Source organism: Alosa pseudoharengus, unplaced genomic scaffold, assembly GCF_046254945.1.
Source record: "Alosa pseudoharengus isolate Yale_2024_CS ecotype anadromous, Long Island Sound unplaced genomic scaffold, YU_APseudo_1.1 YU_APseudo_1.1_scf_12, whole genome shotgun sequence".
Lineage (NCBI taxonomy): Eukaryota > Metazoa > Chordata > Actinopteri > Clupeiformes > Clupeidae > Alosa > Alosa pseudoharengus.
The window spans coordinates 31,850,006-31,873,241 of NW_027468587.1; the positions used below are offsets into that span (position 1 = coordinate 31,850,006).

Here is a 23,236-nt window from a genome sequence, read left to right on the forward strand (position 1 = left end):
AATGGCAATGCAACCAAAAACACTCTCCTATGCAGTAGATACATAAACATTGTTAATTGGATAAATCCTGATGTGATTGAAGTAGTGCGTTTTCTCGTAACTTTGGCTTGGCAACACTAGTGGCATTGCTCAGCAGGAATGGGTTGGTAGTGGGTAGATATTTTTAATGATAAATAACATTATGTATATTTGGAATAAATATGTATGAATAAAATGAATTTGCTATTAGTTAAGTGGCCAAGGCATCTTGATTCTGTTCCATTTACGATGTGTTATGCATGAAAGCATGTGCTTTTTAATCTTTAGTACACGGCAACATGATGGAGGATTATTTTTTGTTTTATTAGAAACATTTACAATACATTTTGAATTTCATAGAATAAAGAAAATAATCAAAACTAGATGGCATATAGACATTAATAAAAGTATCCCAAAAAGTAAACAAATTAAAATAACTCACAAAAAATCGTGCTAGGAAATAAACCTGCAATCTGACATGCCTGACGAGGGCACTGCACGGAATAGAAACAAAGCAAAACAAATGAACATGAAGATTTTTAAGCAATGGCTGGCCATGAGAGGGCCAACTCTTCTCACTCACCACAAAGAAACCAGAAACTGAGACTAGGAGTTGACTGGCTTAAACCTAAAGCACTAAGATCACTACTGTATGTATGTATTTATTCATGTAAAATTGGTATGGAACACTTCTACTGTGCTGGAAGATTCTGAAAGCTACCTAAGACAGACGGGAATATCACCTTCTGAAAAGGATAAGACTGACTGTCCCATCCCTCTCTTAATTCAATACCATTCATGACTGAGAACAAATCACACACAATTTCTTGTAAATGCATATATGAAACAGGTTTGAAGAAAAACAACAAAAAAATGGATGTAAAGTTGTTCAGAAGAGTGTTGACCTGATAACACACTTCAACAGACATTTCCTTCACTTCAGCCTATTGAAATGTGCCATCAAAGTCAGATGGACATAAGCTGTGTCCTTTATTGATGTCATATTGTAAATAGTCAGATGGACATAAGCTGTGTCCTTTATTTATGTCATATTGTAAATAGTCAGATGGACATAAGCTGTGTCCTTTATTGATGTCATATTGTAAATACACAGTAGTGTTGCCTATGAAAATCTACAAGCGGAAAAAAGCACTTGAGCCCTTGTGTTAATAGGTTCAACAGCACAAACACCAAAGGTTCAATGCTTCTCCAGTTTTGGTGATGATATATGATACATGCAAACTTGTACAGGTATATTGGATTGTGTGTGTGTGTGTGTGTGTCTGCATGTATGTGTGAGCGGCAGAGAGACTCATAGATCCACTACACATAAGCTCAAGTATTCATGGAAACATCCCGGGAATATGGTACAAAATCCAAATACAGTCTTGACACTTCTAGTCTCTAAAATGAGAGTTCATAACAATGGAGCCATTTCATTTGTCACATTGCCTCTCCCATGATGTCATTCTCCACAGGCCCTGAATTGTGTCCACAGGATTTTAAGAGCACCAGTATGTGTAGTAGATATATGCATGTAAGTATGCAAGTTAGTGTCTGTTTACAGTAAGTTGACTGAATGAATCAGTCTCACTTCGTCACCTGTGATACCAATTCTCAGCACTGCAATCAGGAATGATGCAGCAGCAAGGAAGGAAAACAAAATACAAATTATAGGAGGAATTCTAGGACACAAAAGGGGTGTTATATGTCGAGTTGGTTATGTGGGATTAGTCAGAGGGTTAAGCAAACAACACTTACTAAGTGTTGATGCAAGACGCAAAAGTAATGCGTAATTGAGGCACGAATTTAACGCTGAGTAACTAAAATACTTCCAAATCCTAAAAATATTATATTACACTCTGACGTATTTCCACTGTTGAATGCACTGGTCTTCCTTTAAAATAGTGCATATCTGAAGTTTAAGTAGAAGTCAAAGAAACCCTCCATCACCTGATGTCACTTTTTCAGTGAAATCAAGCTGGAAGGATTTCTTAAACTTTAATAAATAAAACGTCTTTCATTTTGTAATATTTTTTAGTAGAAACCAACTTCGAGTTTAGAAATATATTAACTTCTTGTAATTTTTAATTAAAAAACAAAATGTCTTGAGGTCACTCATAAATATGTTTGATTTCATAAATAACATCCAGATACTGACCCTTTTTTCCTCTTGCTATGAAATAATAACTCATGTTAGCAAAATAGAATTTTACGAAACTGTAATAATATTTTTTTCTTCTTTTAGTTGCTTTCTATAAACGTGGAGCGGAATGACCCAAACATATACTGTGATTGACCCTTCTCTCATGCTCTTGCCATGACAACAACTTAAAGCTCATATTTGACAAATAAACAAAAGGCAAAAGAAGTCCATTGGTTGATGTAGAGGTTTGGGTCAGGGGAGGGGTAATTTTACATTCAAATGTATTAACTACCTATCTTTCTATACTGATAGGCCTTACTTAAGTGCATCTAAAGTTCCAATCACTGAAAAGGGACACTGCCATGATTATAAATGTAGAATGCAGCCTTGAAAACATCTTATTCAGAAAATAAATTATCATAAAGTTTCTAGCATAGCTATTGTAATATAGGCTTATGTAATATTGTATGAATAATACTAATATTATAGGAATGAGGATAGAAGATATACATCCCTGTGTCACAAAAAAGCTCTGCTTTCTTAATTTTAAGACATGGGATAGCATCCTTTACCATTTGAGGGAATATATGAAGCTATATCTCAAAGCAAACATTTCATTAAGATGTGGTTATAGTCATTATTACACTGTTGCTAACATTAGGTAAAAATCATTGCTAAAGCTTTCATCTTACAGCCTGTGGTCCATATCTTACTCTTAACATTTTATAGGTTAATGTTCTGCATCAATTCAACGGCATGCAAAATCAAAGAGCTACTTATAAACATGGTATTTTAAAAAATACAAGAGCAATACATACTCGTAAAACCATAGTATACTCTTAACCTAAACCCTTACTTGTAGACCCCTATTACATTTCAAATCCCTGGGGGAATCAAAGAATAATATAGCCCATGTGGCATTTGTTCATGAAAATAAAGTGTAAACAAAGGCCCGTTTCCTTAATTAAGCACGCCTGACTACCTGGTGATGTTGACAAAACAGCACTCCATCACATAACCTGGTGTTACCTGATGTTTTTTTTTTTATGGAGTTCAATACAAGACAAGTAAGTTGGATTGCAAATGAATCATGCAATACTACTGGGATTGCACTTGACTGGATATGAATTCCACAAAAGTGCACCGTTGTTTTGCAAGATTTTCTTCTATCGTTCAGTGGCATAAGATGTTGATGAATGGATGGTGTTGTAAGATGGAGGGAGTTGGTTGAGTTGGCTATGAATTGGTTTCAGTCAGCTGCCTGAACATACTAAATCCAATATATTTCAGATGATGTTTGGTCAGTATTGTAATTATTTTTACATATTTTAGAAATGCCTCCCTATTCGGTTATTCTTTGGCTACCATAGACATTTGATCTTAAATTTCTTACCCAGAGAACGGAAAACTAGCTGTAACATTTTAAAGACCTAGCTAAGCAGTCCCATCCATTAACTACAGAAAATAATTTCTTAATCAACTTCAATACTGAAATATATTTTCATGATATGCTTATGGTATGCTATATATTTTTTTATAAAGATTTTCCCTACATATGAGTACACTTAATAAATGTCAAATAAATGCTACTTTTCTTTAAAAGAGATATGTTTGGCTCAATAGTGATAGTTAGTGGGCATCAGTTTGTTCATGGTTGTAAAAGCCATCTTTGAGCAGTCCTAAAGGGGTAATAAAGTAAACCGTTCCCAAACTTTCTATTGTGCTCACAACTGTTCATGACTTGTTTTGGACACAAAAATCCCATTCTACAGGTTCAGGGGCCCCTGTTGTCCTGCTTGGGGCAAACAGGAAATGTAGCTGTTGTTCTTGTCACCTTAAGAACTTTGTAAAATGAAACAAAACAAAAAATAAAAACACAAAAAGTTTTTAACTATACAAACATATTCACTGATGACAAACTGTGCTGGCATTAACAATATTAAAGTTCTTGTAAGAAGGCATATTTTGAATGCATATGCAGTTAGTGACAATTGGGAATAGTACGCGTTAGTGTAACAGAAAAAGATACAATACATCATCCAACAACTCAAGAATTGAAAATAATACTTGTCACGGATTTCCCTCACACTGGAACTTCCACTGACTATAGATATAAACTTACAAAGTATGTTAACCGTTTTAATATCTTTTTCTGTTTATGAAGTTTTACTGCTGGTTTGTTTGCGAGTGATATTGCTTTTTCCAGCATTTATGTGCAACCTGGTTTATGTAAAGGCGTGATCTTTTGGTGGTGGAAACTGTTGTTTGACAATCTTTCAATGTGACAGATGTATTTAGCTAAATGCTTATTGTTGTTATTGTTCGTCACTTTGGACAAAAGCGTTTAACCATAACGCCATGCACTGCATAGATACACTCTTCTGCTTATGGTTTGATGAATGAGTAATATATTAGGTTAGGTAATAGCAGTGCAATAAAGTGTGTGTACACTTCATCTGATGTTTATTTGATAGATTCACCACTATTTCAGTAAGAGTGCGGTGTTAGCTAACAGAAAGATATATATAGTAGTGTGGATGCCTGAACCCATTTGAACTAAACTCACGGTCTCATCATGCCTACCACCATTTGAAATGGTTTTCTCCAAAAGCTTTCAGTGCAAATCAAAGTACACCCAAAATCTAGCCACACTACACCAAACAACAATCATCTTGCTTGAATAAAATCCAGGTTGTGCACAACTCTCAACTACCATGAATGTCCACCATCAACAGTCGGTTTAGCTTCCGTCCATACTGTCCTTTCATAGAAATAAGGTGCTTTCTCAATATTTTCAAATGTCATTATCGCCGCATTTTAACATGAATTAAATGGCTAATTTAAGTCAAAATTATCTGAAGGGGTTAAGTGGGTATCTACGTAAAACTAACTGAAAGCTTACCCGTGTCTTTTAAATTATTGCCCCACACTGATTATTAAGAAGCTGCTGTCAATATTTAAAGTTGAGGAAGCCTTTAAATATTCAGTTCAAATCAAGGCCAAACCGCCGCACATTTTTTTTGCCATCCTCAAAAAACACCTATTGCATGGGTAGCTAAAAGGCTCCTGAATAAAACCGATCATGAACCCAAACGTCTAGCTCTAAAGGGATGTATTAGGGAGAACCTCACCCAAATTCCAAAAGCAACCCGCCATTCAGAAACACTGTAGTTCCACACCAACTCTCCAGTCTTGCAGTATTCCATCCTCCCCTCTCTCCCCTGCTCTCAAAAAAGACGCTCTCCAATGGCCCTAATCCCTTCCTCTGAAAAGCCCCAGCCTGGGTATGTGGCAGGCAGTGGCTCTGTAATTTGATTCAGCATGAGCAGAAGCTAAATGGGGCGTTTCCTCCACTTTCTTGTCATTTACAATTGTGTGATTGCATTCTGGAGTCCAGTGTGGTCCTGCTATGGGCTGGATGAGGTCACACACAAACCCTGACCTGTGTGTGCATGTGTGTGTGTGTGTGTGTGGTGGGGTAACTGAAGGATATAGCCCTCCCCCAAACATACACACACACCAACCCATATGGGCATACAATTCACACATTATCTGCACTTCCCCCTCCACTAACACGACCATTAGTTTGTATGATGTTAGGTCTTAACTCTCACTTCGTTTCGCTAGCTCTGCAGCATCATCTTACACTCTTCTTCTTGTGTGTGGGGGAACTTCATGCAAGGGGACATCCTTTCCTAACCCAACAATACCACGGTCATCCAAAAGAAAAGAAGTAGGGGGCGAAATGAGAAAAAAAACACACACACACACACACACAAAAGGCAACTTATTAGCAGTAAGCAGTCTGAGTTGGCATCCATTTCAGCTGGCCCTGTTTTTTCTTTCTTTGAAATCTTTTATTTTTTGTCGTTTTTTTTTTTTTTTGACAGGACAAAGGAGGCCCCTTTCCCCTGTGGAAGCACTGTAGATTAGAGCAGGGAGGAGGGAGAGTTAGAGAGGGAGGTGTGTGTGTGTGGTAGAGGGTGGCAGGCGAGTGTGTGTCTGTGTGTGTGTGTGTGTCTGTGTGTGTGGTGGTTGTTGGGGAGGTGGAGGGAAGTCCCAGCTGCACCAAGTCCAGGCTCCAAATGAAAAGAGTAAGGGGTAGCAAGGGGTAGCAAGTGAGCGGCCTGTTTCTCAGACCCAACTGTGGAGGTGGTGGCTTGGCCGTGGTGTGTGTGTGTGTGTGTGTGTGTGTGTGTGTGTGTGTGTGTGTGTGTCGGTTTCGCCACTGGCAGCTGGACCCAGAGCTGTTGGTCCTCCCCTGCTGCCTCGGCTGTGCCCATGCTGCCACTGCTTCTTGCACCTGGAACCAGGTCACGTGATTAATTATCGATCCCTCATAAGGAAGGACCGAGCTCGGAGAGTAGTGCGCCAATGCCACCACTATAGACGAAACAATGTGAGGCTCTGGGAAGGACCCGACAGAAGCTGCAGCTAGTCATTAAGGCTTGCTTTGGGTCTGTGTATGTGTGAGCGGCTAAACGGGGTAAAGTTGGGAGGGGGGGGGGGGGGGGGCAGTCCTAAAGAAAATGGAGGGAGAGAAAGGCTGGCAGAAAGGAGCAGGAGGGGGGAGGACTTGAACTTGAGGTCACATCTACAGTGCACTATGAAACACCTGCTTTTAGCTGCTGCTTCAGTAATTACTACAACACACAAAAACCGGACAGCAGGCACTTTGTAGCCCAAATAGACGACTGTGGTAAATGGGGGAGGGGAGGCCTCATGATGTAGAGTAGAGCTAAGCCTCTCGCCCTGTCCCCTTCTTTGTGCGGGGCTTTTTCCAAATCTGATTATAGGCCAACTTTTCTCCCAAATTTATCGCTGCATCATCTGTGACTCACAGCTCAACTATACTGTGAAGCTTCTCTCAACCGTTAGCGCACACACAGACACACTTGGACATCCAACAAGACAAAAAAAAACAGTTCTCAGATTATTTACGCAACACCCACTGAACAGAGAAATTATCTGGGCACGAGAGGGGGGTTTTAGGACGAGGATTCTGAGGGGAAACTGTTTCCTGGAAAGACTGAATGAATCCTAACCAGACAGCCATCCTCATTCAACTTCTACTGAGTTTTATAAATTCAGAAAACCACAACGATGTCACATGAGTCACTAATAAAAATGGTTTCCTGTTCATATCTGAATATCTATTAAAAGTGTTTAAGAATAAAATGGTTCTAACTGATGTATGAAGACATACCGAGTGTTACTAGGCAGACTGGACATAGAGACTTAGGCATTTGGCCAAACATATTGTTAAGTAAAATTCCTTAGGTTCCTACTTTTTTCTTTCCCTCCATTTTTTCCAGAACATTCTTGTGGATATTAACAGGACTGCTAGCATTTTTTGTAAGGGTTCTTTGTTTCATAATTATGAAAAATGGTGCAAATTAAATAGCAAATAAATTGTCAGTCCTCTGAGCTTTTGTTCAATTCTCAACTGTTAGTTTGGTATACATATAAAATCAAGTTAAGGTTTGGAGAATCCTATATATCGATAATAATATTCTAATTAGCAAGGAGGGTTGACAATCATAGTTTGATGTGAAATAAAATGTAAGGTGCAGCTAGTTTTTCTTTTAAACATATTTTCAAAATATGTTTGCTTCTTACATGTTAATTTGAATACCAGGATGTAAAACTATCCTCCATACTTTCTCGTTTAAAAAAAGATAACTCAAATGTTCACATTATGAGTTGTCTGTTCACACCCATTCTTGAATAAGATCGGGTAAACAGCAGCCTTTTTGAGTCAAAGAAAAATGTTTCGACCTATATTTTACGTATAAATGAAAAGTTTTATAAAATATATATGTGTGTATATTTATAAAAGAAAAACTTAAAAATATTTCTGACTTTTTTTAGTAAAGCAAGCAGTGCCCTCTAAAATATCTGCTTGTTTGGTTAAAATTCACTTAAAAAAGAGCAAAACACAAAATGTAACAAAAGAAACATAAAAAATAAAATAAAAAATCATATTCACTGAATCATTAAATCATTCATTCAATCAATCACAGAGTAACATAAAACTAAAATAAAAAAAGAATTTTTTTTGTTTGTTTCTATGAGAATATTCGGATGGCCTGCGTAACAAGGGTGTGGCAGACAGGGCACTCGGGGTGGCTGAGCTCACAGATACGGATGGCGCACTCCATGCAAAAGAGGTTGTGACCGCATGGCACCAGTGCAGCTGTCACCTTGCTCTCGAAACACGTCATGCAGTCCCTCATGGTGGGCGGGGAGTCGGACAGTGGCAGCCGACCGGGAGGGAAGGCGGGGCTGCTGGAGGTGGGCTCGCTGTGGGCACGTCGGGCCTGCGCGTGGGGGGACCCCCCGACCACAGGTGGCACCGTGGTGCCACAGGACTCCGGCAGGCTGGGGGACAGTCTGGTGAGAGGCAGAGGAAGACCCCCAAAGCTTTTGGAGCGCTGCTGGGCGTAGAAGGCCATTTGTTTGGGGTAGTCAGGGTCCACCCAGCTGGAAGATCCGTCGGAACCGAAGTAGGAGCCTGGCTTGTCGCTGCCCCCAGGGTTGGGGTACTCACCCTTGCTGTATATCCCGCCCCCACCACCGTTGCTGCCCCCTACTCCTCCATTACCACCGACCATGGCGTCAGAGAAATTCTGGCGGTAGCTGCTGGTGAGGGGCTTGCGCTGGCCTCCCTGCAGGCCCCACACCTGCTGCAGACGACTCTCCAACCCCGTGGTGGCACTGTCGGGCCCCAGGCAGTCGTTCTCGTTGTTGTGGTCATGGATGCCGCCCGTGCGGAAGGCGATGTGCGCCTCGATCTCCTCGCGTGCCCTCTCGGCGTTGCTCGGGGAGCCCGTGATCTCAAAGACGGGGTCCCTGTCGCGGCTGGGAGTCACGATGTACGTGCACGTCTGCTGCTGGATGCGCTTGATGGTGGAGCCCTTGGGGCCGACCACCAAGCCCACCACACGGTACGGGACCCTTACCTGGATGGTGGTCTGGCCAGGCAGGGGCGTAGGCGGGGAACCGCTGAAGGAGACCCCAAGCTTGTTGCGGGAAGCCCGCAGCATAGAGAAGTGCTCGGCCGCTGAGATGATCTCGCGTCTTGCCAGCGCCACGTCTTCTTTACGGCCGGTGATGAGGAAGACAGGCTCCTCGCCCCGGACGGGCGTTTTGATGTAGGTGTTGGTCTTGGCTCGGAGTGCCTTGATCTTGCACCCTGTAGGGAGAACATAGCCAGATTGAGGGAGGGGAGAGGACACATGTTCTTGGGTAGAGGACATTCATATGCAGGAAAGAATGATTCTGACTGTCAGTTAGAAAAAACCTGATGTTACAGCATGCATTTCTATGCATTTCACCATCAGGATGTTCATGCTGAAGAGCATGTCCAAACTGGTACAGACTGGAGCGTTCAATGCCAAACCCATAGCTCCGTTTCAAAAGAGAAGAGAAACATCCTCTAATTCAACTGTATCTGCTCTGTAGAACAATGTTGTCTAATAATATTTCAGTGATTTAACTGGACCTTTACTGGACTAATGGCAGGCATGCTTTTGACATAACAGAGAGCTAGGCAAGAAACACACCTAGCCATGTATGTTGTAGTTTAGCCACCCAACAGCAACTTCTACCTGTGGCTTGGCTCTAATACAGTTTTAATTTATACATGAGGCGATGAGTTGTAAAATACGAAAGCTTTCTATTTTCCGTGTTCTTCACACGGAAGCCTGACGCTAGCATGCAATGCTAAAGAACAGCAGGACACTGGTGAATGGAGAGATAATGAACAGTGACAAAGCGGAGTTCAGAGCCCTCATGGCACTAATATTAAAAGACAACTGAACAATACTCTCTGCTACAATAGTGAATGGCGACCTGAGACTGGTTGTTATTGTACCAGATTGGAAAAAAATCTGAGAAAGTTCACACACACACGTTGTTGTATGGCATGTAGTTTACTGGTGATGGGAGCTAATTTATTCAATTGAGCTCTGCTCATCTTTTCGTTACTACATTAGAGTCTGAAAATCAAGAACCTCGAGTGAACATCAGCTCTATACAGCAACAGGGTGTGTGTGTGTGTGTGTGTGTATGTCTATGTAAAGCCCCACTCACTAATAAATCTGTTTTAAACATAAGAATTACTATGGGTGATGGAGAGGCCCAAGCATCATCAGTCTATTTGCATCCTCAAGATGACAAAAAGTTTACCTGGATGAGTGTTCACTCCGTCAACATTCCACAAGAAGGAATTTCTTAAGCTTCACACAAATCCGCTAAAAAGCAAGGCCCGCCATCTTAAGGAATTTAGCATCTTTTATGGTCTTAGCTTTATACGCTTGAAAATTCAATGTTCGGTGCTTAAATTCAGTGTACAAATTTGTATGAAAAATATTCACCACAGTGGTTTATTTCCAAGATCCATGGCTATTGGAGCGCATTGCATCAGATTGTAGTTGCATTTAACGGTGGACAAAAAGCCTCCAGTGTGGTCCTCTCAGAGAATATTTGTCTGACATTTTGACAAAGCCAAGCTTTTGTGGTGGAAATATATCAGACTGAACCTTGCACGTAGTCCCTACAATATATTCATATATTGAGGGCCCAGAGTTGTGTTCCTCAGTGCACTGAAAATAAAAATGATATTGACTAAGGTAGGCTGTATACATGATGTTATTTGTTATTATGTATTATGTCTACACTGCTCACTGCTCGCAATCAATGGGTATCTGTTGAGAGAATGACATTCATCTAAATATCTCACATGTTTCATTTGTGTTGTTATGTTTATATAATCCTGACAGTATATGAATAGAAGAAGTAACTGAATTGATACAAGTTGCACAAACAACTAAGATAATCATGAGATTTGTGTAATATATTACCATTGGGCGTGATAATTTTGATAATAGGCGCTCTGGTCATGGCTCTGCAACTGACTAGTTACAGTGGGATCTGCCTATCAATCTCTGAATCTCAACACCTGAATCTCTTGAATCTCTCAATCTCTTGAAAAATGGACACCTGAAAATGAAATTACACCCATAGCTTCTCCAGGACACAGCACCCTACACCCAGTGCCAGAGGTGACTATCCCTATCAAAATACCCCACAACCCATTAAGAAAGGGATTATTTGGTTGTGCAACAAAAGGTTTGAACAAACTAACATACACAAAAACATATTAACAGAGATACTGTTTTAAAACCCTGCAAATCAGCAATTCTCAATGAGGGCAAATTCTGCTGCACGTGTGCTCCGTGGATCCACCCTATGGCGCTGTCATCTCCCACATTAAAATTCAAACGCACACTTCAGAGAAACGCGCGAGGATGGCCAGACAAGACAAAACAAAACATGACCGCCAAAACCAGATGAGCCATAACTCCAACAGCTATACATTGAGCCATACAGTGAGGTTTATGTTGGCTATTCTCCAACCACATACAACTGGTTACATTTTTAGCTGTGCATTTTCTTATTTTTTTTTACAAAAGTCATTCAGTGAATTCATTCAAAGCCTCGGGTTTCAAAGTCTCGAGACAGCTGTTTCATGGCCCAATTTCGCCTACTCCTCTGACCCCACGGTTTCCAAGCTGGCTCTGTAGGGGGGATCTCAGGGACTGTTGTATTGGGTGGCTGGGCGTGACTGAATGTTCACCGATTCCAAAACGCGCCCCCTCCCACTCCATTTTTTTTACCAGCTATTCTCGATTTCCAATGCAGCGCACATTCTGTTAATTAAGTGCATCCACATTTTGTAAAAATTGGCTACACACTTTGCTACTTTTTACTGCATATAACAGCAACAAGCACTTTGAACAACGCTCCCTATAACTCCAAGACAGCCAATAGAGTAGGCTATCCAACCATGTGGCCATTTGATCATTTGAGATCATGTGCATTGTGCTGTCAGCCTTATAGGCTACATGCAGATATAAAGCCAACCCAGCTACAGTTTACCCAGGGGATAGAAGAGCATAAAAGTAATTATGACCAAATACAATAGATCTAAACTAGTTTCTCGCTGAGTCACGTTTTCATTCCCCTGTTTGGAAGCGACAGCTCTAGCCTCCCACAACCACACCTCTCTTTCAATCTCACACCTTTGTTTGACAGCTGCTGTCATCTACAGTATCGTCCAAATCGTTGGACGTCAACCCATTCATAGAAAACCCGAAAAGAACTGCCACAATGTCTCTAAACTTAAGTAGTCTTCATGGGCTAGAGCAACTTAGTTAGGCTACAACGTGAACCTTCGCCATTGTCCGCTGTCACCGAGGCCACCCGAACACAAAAACAACCGCCAGCATTAAAATTTAACGAAACTGAGAACAACTTGAGAAGAGACATGTTTTCGGGGAACACGCGTTGCCTAGGCAGTTAACAGCACAATCCTTAATTAGGCATCAATTACTTAGCCTATCCCTGAGTTGATTTGAGTAGCCTGCGCTTTCTTACGTTTTTTTTTTCTTTTTTTGAAAACTGTCGCCCGCGCTCAGACGACAAAGGAGTGCTTCCCGTGCGTGAAGTGTGCGCCTGCATGCTGACATTGATGGCGTGGAGCTAGAATAATGCGCCCATGAGGTAACGGTTCTACTGGCGCTTTGTGTCTGTCCAATGATGACACGATGGGACACTGTTAAAAAATAACGATGTAGGGGTAAGTGTGTCAAGTTATGGCAGTTATGTATAACACAACTGCAACAACGTTGCCGTGTCTCAGAGGACTACAACATAAATTGAGCACCACTCCCTTTTCTTTATCAATAACCCCAGGTATCAATTCTGGCGCAGCAAAACAACAGGCTACAACGACAACCCGAACAAAAAACTTAACTGACTGCCATGCTTGAATTAAGAGGGGGAATTATATCTGTCTTTACCTTGTCTCCCCACTATTTCGGCCACATGTTCAGAGCTGGGCACAGGGACGCATTCTGTTATGTTGCAGCCACGTCCTTTAGTTTCAGTTGAGGGTCCCTCGTACAGGACACATAACTTGCTCTTCCCTTGCAAAAGCCCGGTATCGCCGCCGCCACCTCCTCCGACGTTGTTAGCATGGTTGTGGGGGTTATTGTTATTGTTACTCCGGTCCTGTACTCCAGTTGCTGGAACCCCACCACCGTCTTCGCCTTCCCCGAGACCCAGCAGAGACAGCTGGCCCAACGCGACCCTGAGGGCACGAGAGTCATCCTCTTCTTCATCGGGTGGCACCAGGAGACCTTCACTACCGAAGCCGGAGCCGGCTAGATCCCCGCCGTAGCCCCCATTTTTGTCCATGATCCCTGCTAGAACCAGCAGGCTAGGCATGGCTAACAAAAGAGTGTGAGACAAAGACACGGGAAAGAGACTGGAGAAACAGCACCCGTGCCGCCTCCCCACCCCCTCCTCCTTCCAATTCTCCCTTTGCAGTAGTCCCTCCCATAGGCCGGCCCCCTCTTTCTGTCGGTTAGTTTCAACAGTTTTTTCTCTGCTCAAGGCAAACGGGACACAAGGCCGTCTGCGGGAAGAGGGGCACGGCAGTGTTATGCTCCACCCCGTCTGGTTTATACCGATCCCTCCTTGCTGAGACAAAACGAGCCGCCCTCCCGTTAGAACTGTTCTGTTTCGGGTTCCTTAGTCTATGGTAGCCTATGTATTGCAATCTCAAGTTTTGCACCACTTTTGAGACAAAATATCAAAGCAAATTCGCGCTGTTTACGCATGCTTTTTCTGCCGATCAGCTGAAGAGCGGAAATCTCACATGTTAATGTTCATCATAGCCCAAATCACCAGGATACAAAATAGCTTATCCTGGCTGGGGGGGGATTTTGACGGTCAGGAAAATACTAGTGACCATTTGTTCACGTTAAGGAATGTCCTGAACACAGCGTTTAGCACATAGGCTACTGCATGCCATGAAAATAACAAAATGCTTCAGTCATACAATATGCTCCCCCCACAACCCGGACGTGCCTTTCGTTTTTGGGGTGCCACATGGTTGTTGAGACTGAAAGAGTTAAAAGTGACATATTTTGTCGGGTCCGCCCACCCCTTTCGCTGTGGGTTGCAGCAGGTCACTGTTGTTTTGGCCGCCGTGGCGCAGGGGATGACAGGCTGGTAGCTGAGTGGGAGCCCACGAGCAGAAGAAGGAGAAGAAGGAGAGCTGTCACACGGGCGTCGCAGAGCATGTGCTTTGCTGCAGTAGGCTACTCACTGATCCTTAAAAAAAAAAAAATCTGTAACCGGAGCCTTTACAGCATCGTGAGCAAAGCCTGAACAAAGAGCAGTTTGCCTCTAACACGTCAATATCTCAAAAAGCCATGTCTGGAGGCTCATGTACAGTATATTATTATTATGATTATTATGATTATTATTATCGTATATGGATTAATGTATGTGTGTACATACAGCAGTGCATTATTATTATTAGTATATTATTTTTTATTTTAATTATTTATTTTAATTATTATTATTTCAAATATTTACTTCACCAGAGACAAAAGCTTTTTGATAAGTGGTTGTCAATATTTCACAGTTGAAACATGTTTTTTTTTTATTTACATGTAGGCTTTAGACTTGGATTTTTCTGCATGTGAAACCAGTGTCCTCGTACTCTCCCTTCTCGTCACTGTATTGAGGTGAATCTGAATCACTGAGTTAGTTTACAGCTGAATGCTGGGCTAGTGTGGATGCCCTCATGGGTCTGTGTTTGGTCCTGGTGGCTCAGCCAGATAATCTGGGGCTTGAACCCCACTGGGTGTGTTCAATTAATCACTTATCAGCACCAACATGGTCTCTCCAAACAGCGTAATTGGGTTACCCGTCCCGCAACAATAGCAGTCATATGTCTGGCAACAACTGTGCTTTGTTGAGTGTCCAGCTTGGGCTTCTAGAATCTGCGCTGCTGGTCATTATTGTGCCATTAGTGCACCTGTCCATGCCATTGTTGATACTGTGGTCTATTCATGCAAGTCTCAGAACGTTTATTCAATGGCCTAATTCGTAGTAGGCCTTCAGAACCAGATCAGAAAGAAAAAAATCCTGACAGTTGCTGCCTCCTCAGATAAGTTTACGTCATGCCACTGTCTTAGTATTTAGACAGTTCCATTATTGATCTATAACTCACAAAATAGCATGGCTGGCTACTCAACAATGACTGAAGAAATATTTGTGACAACCATCACAAAGGCCCGATGCTACAAGGGCGCAGCAGAATGATGTCATAGCAGTGGGCAGCTCAGGTGCACATAATCGTCGTCTAGACATGTCCGCCTGCTCGCTAATCAGGCCCGGGGATCCCCTGCAGTGTGCCTGAGTAGCCTGCTACTCCAGGGAGAATCAATGATGCCCCGTGCGCGGACGGCAGGGATCAAAACCACCGGCCCTCCGCATCGCACTCTGACAAGTGACCACAGCAGGCTGCCAGCCGACAAGATGGGAGGTGGAGGACACAGAAAGAGAGAGTGGCTCCAGGATCCTGGCAGGGTGGACAAGAGTGACTGCCCCCCCCCCCTCCCCGACCAACATGATGGGCTGAAGAGGCAGGAGCTGGGGCATCTTCTTGGTGACAGAGTCGGCGTGGCCAAAAGGTCATCTGCCACCACTAATGGTGTCTGCTGGGGAGTCCAAGGCCCGGATCGATAGAGGCGATGGATAACGGATACTGTTTCCTGTGCTCTACCATCTGTCTGTGTGGGAGTGGGTGTGGGTGTATGGGTGCTGTCTGTGTGTGGCTGTGTCAAGAACATCATGTGTTTTCATGTGTTTCGGTGCGTGTCCAATTCCAAACTCTCTCTCTCTCTTTCTCTCTCTCTCTTTCTCTCAACCTCTTGCCACTCTCTATTGCTCCAACTCTCTCCCTTGGGCTTACTTTGAGCCCACTTTTTTTTCTCCCTTTTTTTCTCCCTCCACAACACCCTATTATTTGGACCATCTGCTTGTGCGATCCATCTGCCTCTTGCTCTCTGGGCCCCTTGGTGGCCGAGGCTTTGGAGAGGTTTCAGATCCACATCTCTCACAGAGCCACCTTTGTGTTGTGTCCTCACACATATTTCACATTGTTTGACTGATAGTTACCCGTCATATCATGCTAGTCAACCATAAACACACTGCACACATAGACACATATACTGTGAAGTTTGAGCGGTGGCTCTGATCGCGAGTCTTCCTGGTGGGGTATGCACTCCTTTTGGTTACTTGGGCAAATTGTCTCCCAGTGAGGTCAGTGTGACTCAACAGTCCAGCTCTCAGCAGCCATGATGCCTTGCTGGAGAAAAACTGCATTTGCAGTTTTGCGGTTGCATTTTTGTGGATTTTTTTGTGAATAGAGGATCAGCAGCTAGCGCTGTATGTAAGAGCTTAAGTAGGGGTCCAAAAGCAGTCATAGTATTAGCATAAGTATTTTGGCCCCAGTAGCAGGTTTTTTTTCAAACTAGACAATTGAGTGTAGTTTAGTTTACCAGGTATGGAATGAACTGACTCTTGTGTGGTGGTGATATTACAGAACATCACATACTGACCACTACATTCACATGGACATTTATAATTATGTGTGTGTGTGTGAACCCTTTTACACAAAAAATGCAGTTTTAGCACAATTTTCATTGTTGGTGTAAAATCTAAATCAATCATGATTTTTTTGTAGAAGAATAGAAACTATGCTTTTCCATGCAGAATGGCCTTGGGTGGGGTTTGATTATTGACAGATTGTTTGAATACAGACTGACACCATTTGGGCTTCATTTGATTTCTGTGATGTGTGGCGTGGTTGGAAATTAACTGGACCCCCCCCCCCCCAAAAAAAAAAAAAAAAAAGAGAAAAGAAACACACACACATACATATATAATAACATATTCCTCCATGCACACACACACACAAGCACACACACACACAAGCACACTCGCACACTCACACACACACACACACACACACACAGCCAATTGCATAGGGAGTGGTAATACTCCCCTCATCTGGGAATATGAGTCAGGTGGCTATGACTTCATCACTTTTCCTGACTATTAGGTCATCTTTCCCCCCTTCTCTCCCTCCCTCCCTCTCTCTTTTACACACACACCCCTCCCCCCTTCTGGACTACCAATCATAATCTAAGCATTTTAGAGTAGAGTGACACACCTCAGGTGATGATTCAGTTAATACCTCTCATTACAAGTAAGCAAGCTCAGAACAATTTCAATACCTTTACATTGATATTAAATGTCAATATAAATTAATATCAATTAAACAAATGATATTGCCAAACTAGAGGCGCCGACACTAAGACCCTTACATTTGTTTGAATGCTTAGAGTCACCCCTTTGACTTCACCGATGAAAGAAAAAATAAATTAATAAGTAAAGAAATGCCTGTATAGCCCACGTGTGCTTCCCTAAGTGTGAATCAGTCAAGTCAATTGCACCAGTAAAATCCGGGAAGGCAGATGATCTGCCGTGTCTACATGTATTGTCCGCACGGGGGCGCCATTCCTCTGCATTTGAACACCAGACATTGCCGAAAGACAATGAAAAAGCTAGACAGCCAGGTGGCCTCTCTGAATCCAGGAAACAAGATGCTGGTGCGGGTCATCGGAGGATGATATTTTACTGGTAGTATCATGATAAAGATTGTCTAAACTGTAGTTATATGGAAGGGCGGGTAATGATTGATTTTGTGGGATATTCTCAAGATTTAGAGTGTTTTTCAAACACCGATAATCTACACTGCATTTGTGAACATATTTAGGATGCAGGCTACTAAAGATAAGATAGTAAACAAACAAGATTTTAAATTAGTTAGTCATAATTGCGAATGCCTTTGAAGTTGGCTTATGTAGTGTGGACTTTGTGGAGCTGATGAAATGGTGAAAGGATTTTTTTTGTAACAACAACAAAAAAAAAACGGTAGTGACTGTGTGCTAATGCAACTGAGTTCACTGACATCAGTGCAAATCAGACTGATTATGTTGTCACATGTGTAACCCAGATATTGTATTCCTTCATGTTCATAGACTACATAAACACACACCCACACAAACACCAAAATAATTATTTAGTTTGCCTGCAAAAAAAAAAAGAGTAGCCTAACCAGCATACAGTATTCAGAGTTGGATAGAAAGCTGGAATGTCATATTCTTGCGAGAGGGATATAATTCATGTGTTAATCCCAACTGTAGTAGTCGGTTAAGGTTAACAAACAGATTTTAGATGCATGGTTTGACCTCCTGTGGAGGATCAATTGCTTGTAATTGGTAAAAGATAATGTGGGCTCAGTGAGAGGAAATCAGTGCTGCATAGCCTATGGACACAAGTCTGTGTTGTCAGTCCTCCATACACTCTGTGATTCACTGCTTGGATGGTTTGTGTCACAGAAATGATAGAGAGCACAGCATTTACAGTGTGTCTTTGGGTGGACGTGATCAGCCACCAGAGGGCAGAGTATTGGCTGGATGAACAAGTTTTTTTCAATTTTAAACCATGTCCAGATGTTATTAAATCAGTTCTGTGTCTTACCGCGGAATGAGCGTGTACAGACAGCAAATAAGGGTGTTGCATCTGGCCATTTAGGGAGAATGGTTTATGGCAGACAACCCACAATTACGATGTAGAGGTTTTTAACCTTCTTAGTGAGACATCCCTGAATTATTTGGACTCATGAATAGGAACCTTCCAGCATACCCAGATGGCAATCAGCCATTTGGTTAATGGTTTCCATGGAGTATGATGCTGTATGACCTCTGTATGAGTCAGAATGCAAACACACATTCAAAGAACAACATCGTGCAATGGTGTCAAGCTACCTTGTGCACCTTATCTATCTTCATGACTGAAGTTACCACCATATATAGCAACTACTTGGAATATTAACCCACATACTGTATATTCAAGAGAGTTCAGGTCATGGTTTCTGATGACACTCGCCACTACAGATGAACAATGCAAATATGCTACAATGCATTTGTAGTGGGATGAGTGGTCGGAAGTGTTAACCCAGCTGCCTAGAAATCATTCTAGTGATAATTCAAGCAACATGCTGCTCTATCAAATGCCAAAAATGATTACATAAACAAAATAATATGAATGTCTAATGTTTTGTTTATGAGTGGGCAATACCTGATCACTCAAAACTTCAGTAGACATATTTAAGTAATAACATTGAAAGAAAAACAAAAACAGCCTAAAATATTTGCTAGCAACACACTGCGAGTATCACTTGAGAGTGTTTGCTAAGCTCAAACTACAAGCACACACCTTCTCTTGCCTTTGTCTTTTATTTATGTAGCACATTTTTATGCAGAGTACAATCCAAAATGGTCCACACTCACAGATATAACGGCTTAACCAAACAAATTAACAAATAGTAACACATAAAAAAGTAAAAAATACATAAGTGAAATCAATTCATTAGGCCTACATTTAAACAGATGAAATGTCCATCCATGGGGCAAAGGTGACTACAAAGGTGACACCTGCAGAATTAAGAAGAGATAAAAGCTACAGTCAATGCCCCATCATTAATGTACACTTCCCTCACCCATAGAGCATAATTTAGCAATTAATAATGAGGACTGACCACAGGGCAGACAGTGGTCTATTGAACAGGGGCAGTTGTCTCCTGCTTGGTGTGCTGCCTTGGACTGAGTCAGTGACAGGTGTGTGACAAAGCTGTTTATGGTATCACAAGAGAGAAAGCTCAGAGCAGGTGTGAGAGGGAAAACAAATCAGATATGATTGTTCCAACAAAGACTTTGTTTTCAGTGGGAGATAGCACAGTGGGATTCATTAATTAAAAACAATGAGAGTATTTAATCAGACAAACCCAGGATTCAGTTGGTGGTGTGCATGAATTAGGCTAGGTTCACACCACAACTATTAATGCTCATTTCTGATTCTGTTGTTTTTATTAAATGTGGCAAAATCAGATTCCTATCCCAGTGAGGACTGGTGACAGTCTTCAGCTCAGATCTACACCTGGTATGGTTTATTTAAACCACAAATGTCACGTAGGCCTATAGCAAAATCAGCTTAATGAGAGTAAAAACGTGACCAAACCAAGTTTAAATGTGATTTTGAATCTTGAAAATGTCAGATATGGACTCCGCATCTCCAGTAGACCCTAAAAACATACTAACATGGTCCATTTTGGCCAAGCAGCTCTTATAATATGATCAATATAGGTGATTATGCTAATGTATGCTAATAAGCTCAATTACACAAATTGCCCAACATATGCAAATTAGCATCCGGCAGTTTCTGCATGCTACCCATACTATATATTTCCATCATAAAACTTTGGTGTACTCAACATTTCTGGGTTCACCTTTCTGTCCACTGGACTAAATGCACAGCCCAACATTTGAGATTTATCAGTTGCTTATGGACAGTTGCTAATCTCCTGCCTTAACTGCATAATTTTGATTATAGGCTTATTTAATATATTAAATCAAAGAACTAGGCCTATTCTTTCTAGTTTGTTTTTTGCCAATAGATTCATCAATTTATGATACAGACAGCCTTCCCCAATTGTGAAAGAGGGGAATGTATAATAGCCAGACCTTTGTGAACAGATTCATTTGTAGAACTATTTTGAGTAGCCTATTAAGCATTTGCATGAGTGTGAGGGTATTTTGATTAATAAGTATGTCAGAGACTTGCTACTGTATTACCCATGTGTTTTAATGCATTTGGTTTTGTTTTCATTTTAAAAATATGTAAGTGTCTTGTTTTTTTTACTTGAGCCCTTGCCCTTCAAAATGTCTGCAAAATGTGTGTCAACATCTAGTAAAACAAATCGTATTTGGCCTGGTAGTGTGAACCTAGCCTTAGTGATTGTTTTTTGCTACAGAATAAAACTTCTACTACTTCCTTTTATTTTCATTGCTCTAATTTTTCCTTATTAAATCTAGGTGTAGTTTTTAACATAGATTGAGGTGAGGTTACATACTTTGTTGCAGAGAGTGCATGCACCTCCAACTTTCACCTACTGTATGCATGCACCTACACAAGCATCTTGATGAAGCCATTTTTATGAACTATTCCAGATGATACTGTATCTGACTGTTTATCTTGTCTCTGACTGTTATCTTTACAGTTGGTGATATACATGATAGCCTGTTGTACCTTAACTTCCTCTGTGAACCTAGTTCACCAAAGTTTGTATGGAGACTTGTCTTCTTCTCTTCTTTTCGTATCTTGTTTTACTGTTTGCCTTTTGTTTTGTGGTGGATGTGACATGCAGCACTTGAACAGACTTTGGGGTGAGGGTTTTGATGCTTTTTCATCCAGTGAGCAAGATTTGTATTGTACAACAATTTCGTATTTATATAAATAATGTAAAGATGTCTTAGATACAGCACATCTTTATATTTAAGAGATGATGTACTTAATTGCTCTACATGATGTCACTGACTCCTTGGTTAGCTAAGAACAATGACAAATATAGGTGCAAGCAGCAATGAGGGGGCCAAGCTGTTGAGCAAGTTGTCATGGCAACGCAATTATACACAGATACAGCTTCTATCCACAAGCCATCAGAATGCTGAACTGTCATACTCTTCCTTATACCTAATCTCATCAACCTTACACTTCATCAGGGTTGTTCTTTTTTCACTCCCTTTTTTGCATTTGCCACTTGCATACACCCTATTACCCCCCCCCCCCCCCCACACACACACACACACACACAAACCCCCCACATCAAATGTATTGTGCATCCTCAGGTTCTGGTCAAGAGTCCACATACTAATTTTGGTGTCAATACGAGAAAGTGTTTCTAATTATAGCACCCCTAGTGGTCAAAGGTCAATAAATGTATTGTGCGTCCTCAGGATGTGATCCCGAGTCCATGAACCAAGTTTGGTTTCAATATGTGAAAGCATTGCAGAGATATAAGCTAATTTCCTGTAACTCTAGCACTCCCCTAGTGGTCAAAGGTCACTAATTTTATTGAGTGTCCTCAGGATTGGGTCCCAAGTCATATACTAAGTTTGGTTTCTTTACGTGAAAGTGTTGCTGAAATAAGAGTCTACTTCCTGTGATTATAGCGCCACCATAGTGGTGAAAAGTCGTCAAATTTATTGAGCCTTCTCCTTATTGGGTCCTGACCCCATGTACCTACTTTGGTTTTTATATGTCAAAGCGTTGCTGAAATATGACTACTTCCTTTGATTATAGCACCCCCATAGTGGTCAAAAGTCATACAATTTATTGAGCCTCCTCCTTATTGGGTCCTGACTCCATGTACCGACTTTGGTTTCTATATGTTAAAGCGTTGCTGAATTATGAGGCCACTTCCTGTTTGGTGGCTTCGGTTGTGACAGGCGACAGGTTTTGAATATGGCTCCAAAAAGCAATGTGTTTATGAGTCATGGTCTGACGATCATCTGTATCAAGTTTCGTGAAAATCGGATAAACTTTATGACCTGTGAAAACTTTTAAGTGTTTTTGATGAAATCCAATATGGCGTAAGGTCCAATATGGTGGAAATTGACATCATGGGGTGCGTTGAGTTCGGCCTTATCCAAGGATTCCACAGATACCTCAATGTGTACGGTTCAAACGTTAGGCGCATAGATGTAATGCAAACTTTGACGCATTGGTGGAGCACTTGACACGAAACTTGGTGACATGAATCATAGGACTGTACCATCAATGTGCCAAATTTCCCAACTTTTTACTGTATAGTTCAATGGCAAATGAGCGTTTCGTAATAATAATAAGGACACAGAATCGGGTTGCCTCGCAGCTTCGCTGCTTGGCCCCCAATGACAATGCCTATGGTCATGTGTAGGCTATATATCCCCTCCCACCCTTTGGTTCTGTTAACACCTGACGAAGACCAACTTTGGTCGAAACGTTGTGTAATTAAAATCACAGCAACAGTGTGGAGGTTACAGACTTTACCAGCCGCATCAATAGCAGGCCTATTTTCAACCACTGTTTCAACGAAATATAGGATTTAGCCTACAGGCATATTATTGTCCTGACTAATCACACTTCCTTATCCTGACGGCTTGACTATTATATTACAGGACTCATTACTCAGTCATTATTCATTATCAGAATTGATCACCATAAACGGAGTGTTTAATTGTACCATTATGGCATTAACCATTA

General features: G+C 41.6%; 1 protein-coding gene across 1 annotated transcript; it reads right to left on the bottom strand.

Annotated features, from left to right (window-relative positions):
* Nucleotides 1–323: 323 nt before the first annotated feature.
* On the bottom strand, nucleotides 324–13,456 carry mex3a (mex-3 RNA binding family member A). Its single transcript, XM_076280856.1, has 2 exons — nucleotides 13,030–13,456; nucleotides 324–9,359 (listed from the first exon to the last, which is right to left on the bottom strand). Exons 1-2 carry the CDS (start codon nucleotides 13,454–13,456, stop codon nucleotides 8,233–8,235), a joined length of 1,554 nt encoding a protein of 517 aa, XP_076136971.1. The 3' UTR covers nucleotides 324–8,232.
* Nucleotides 13,457–23,236: the final 9,780 nt, after the last annotated feature.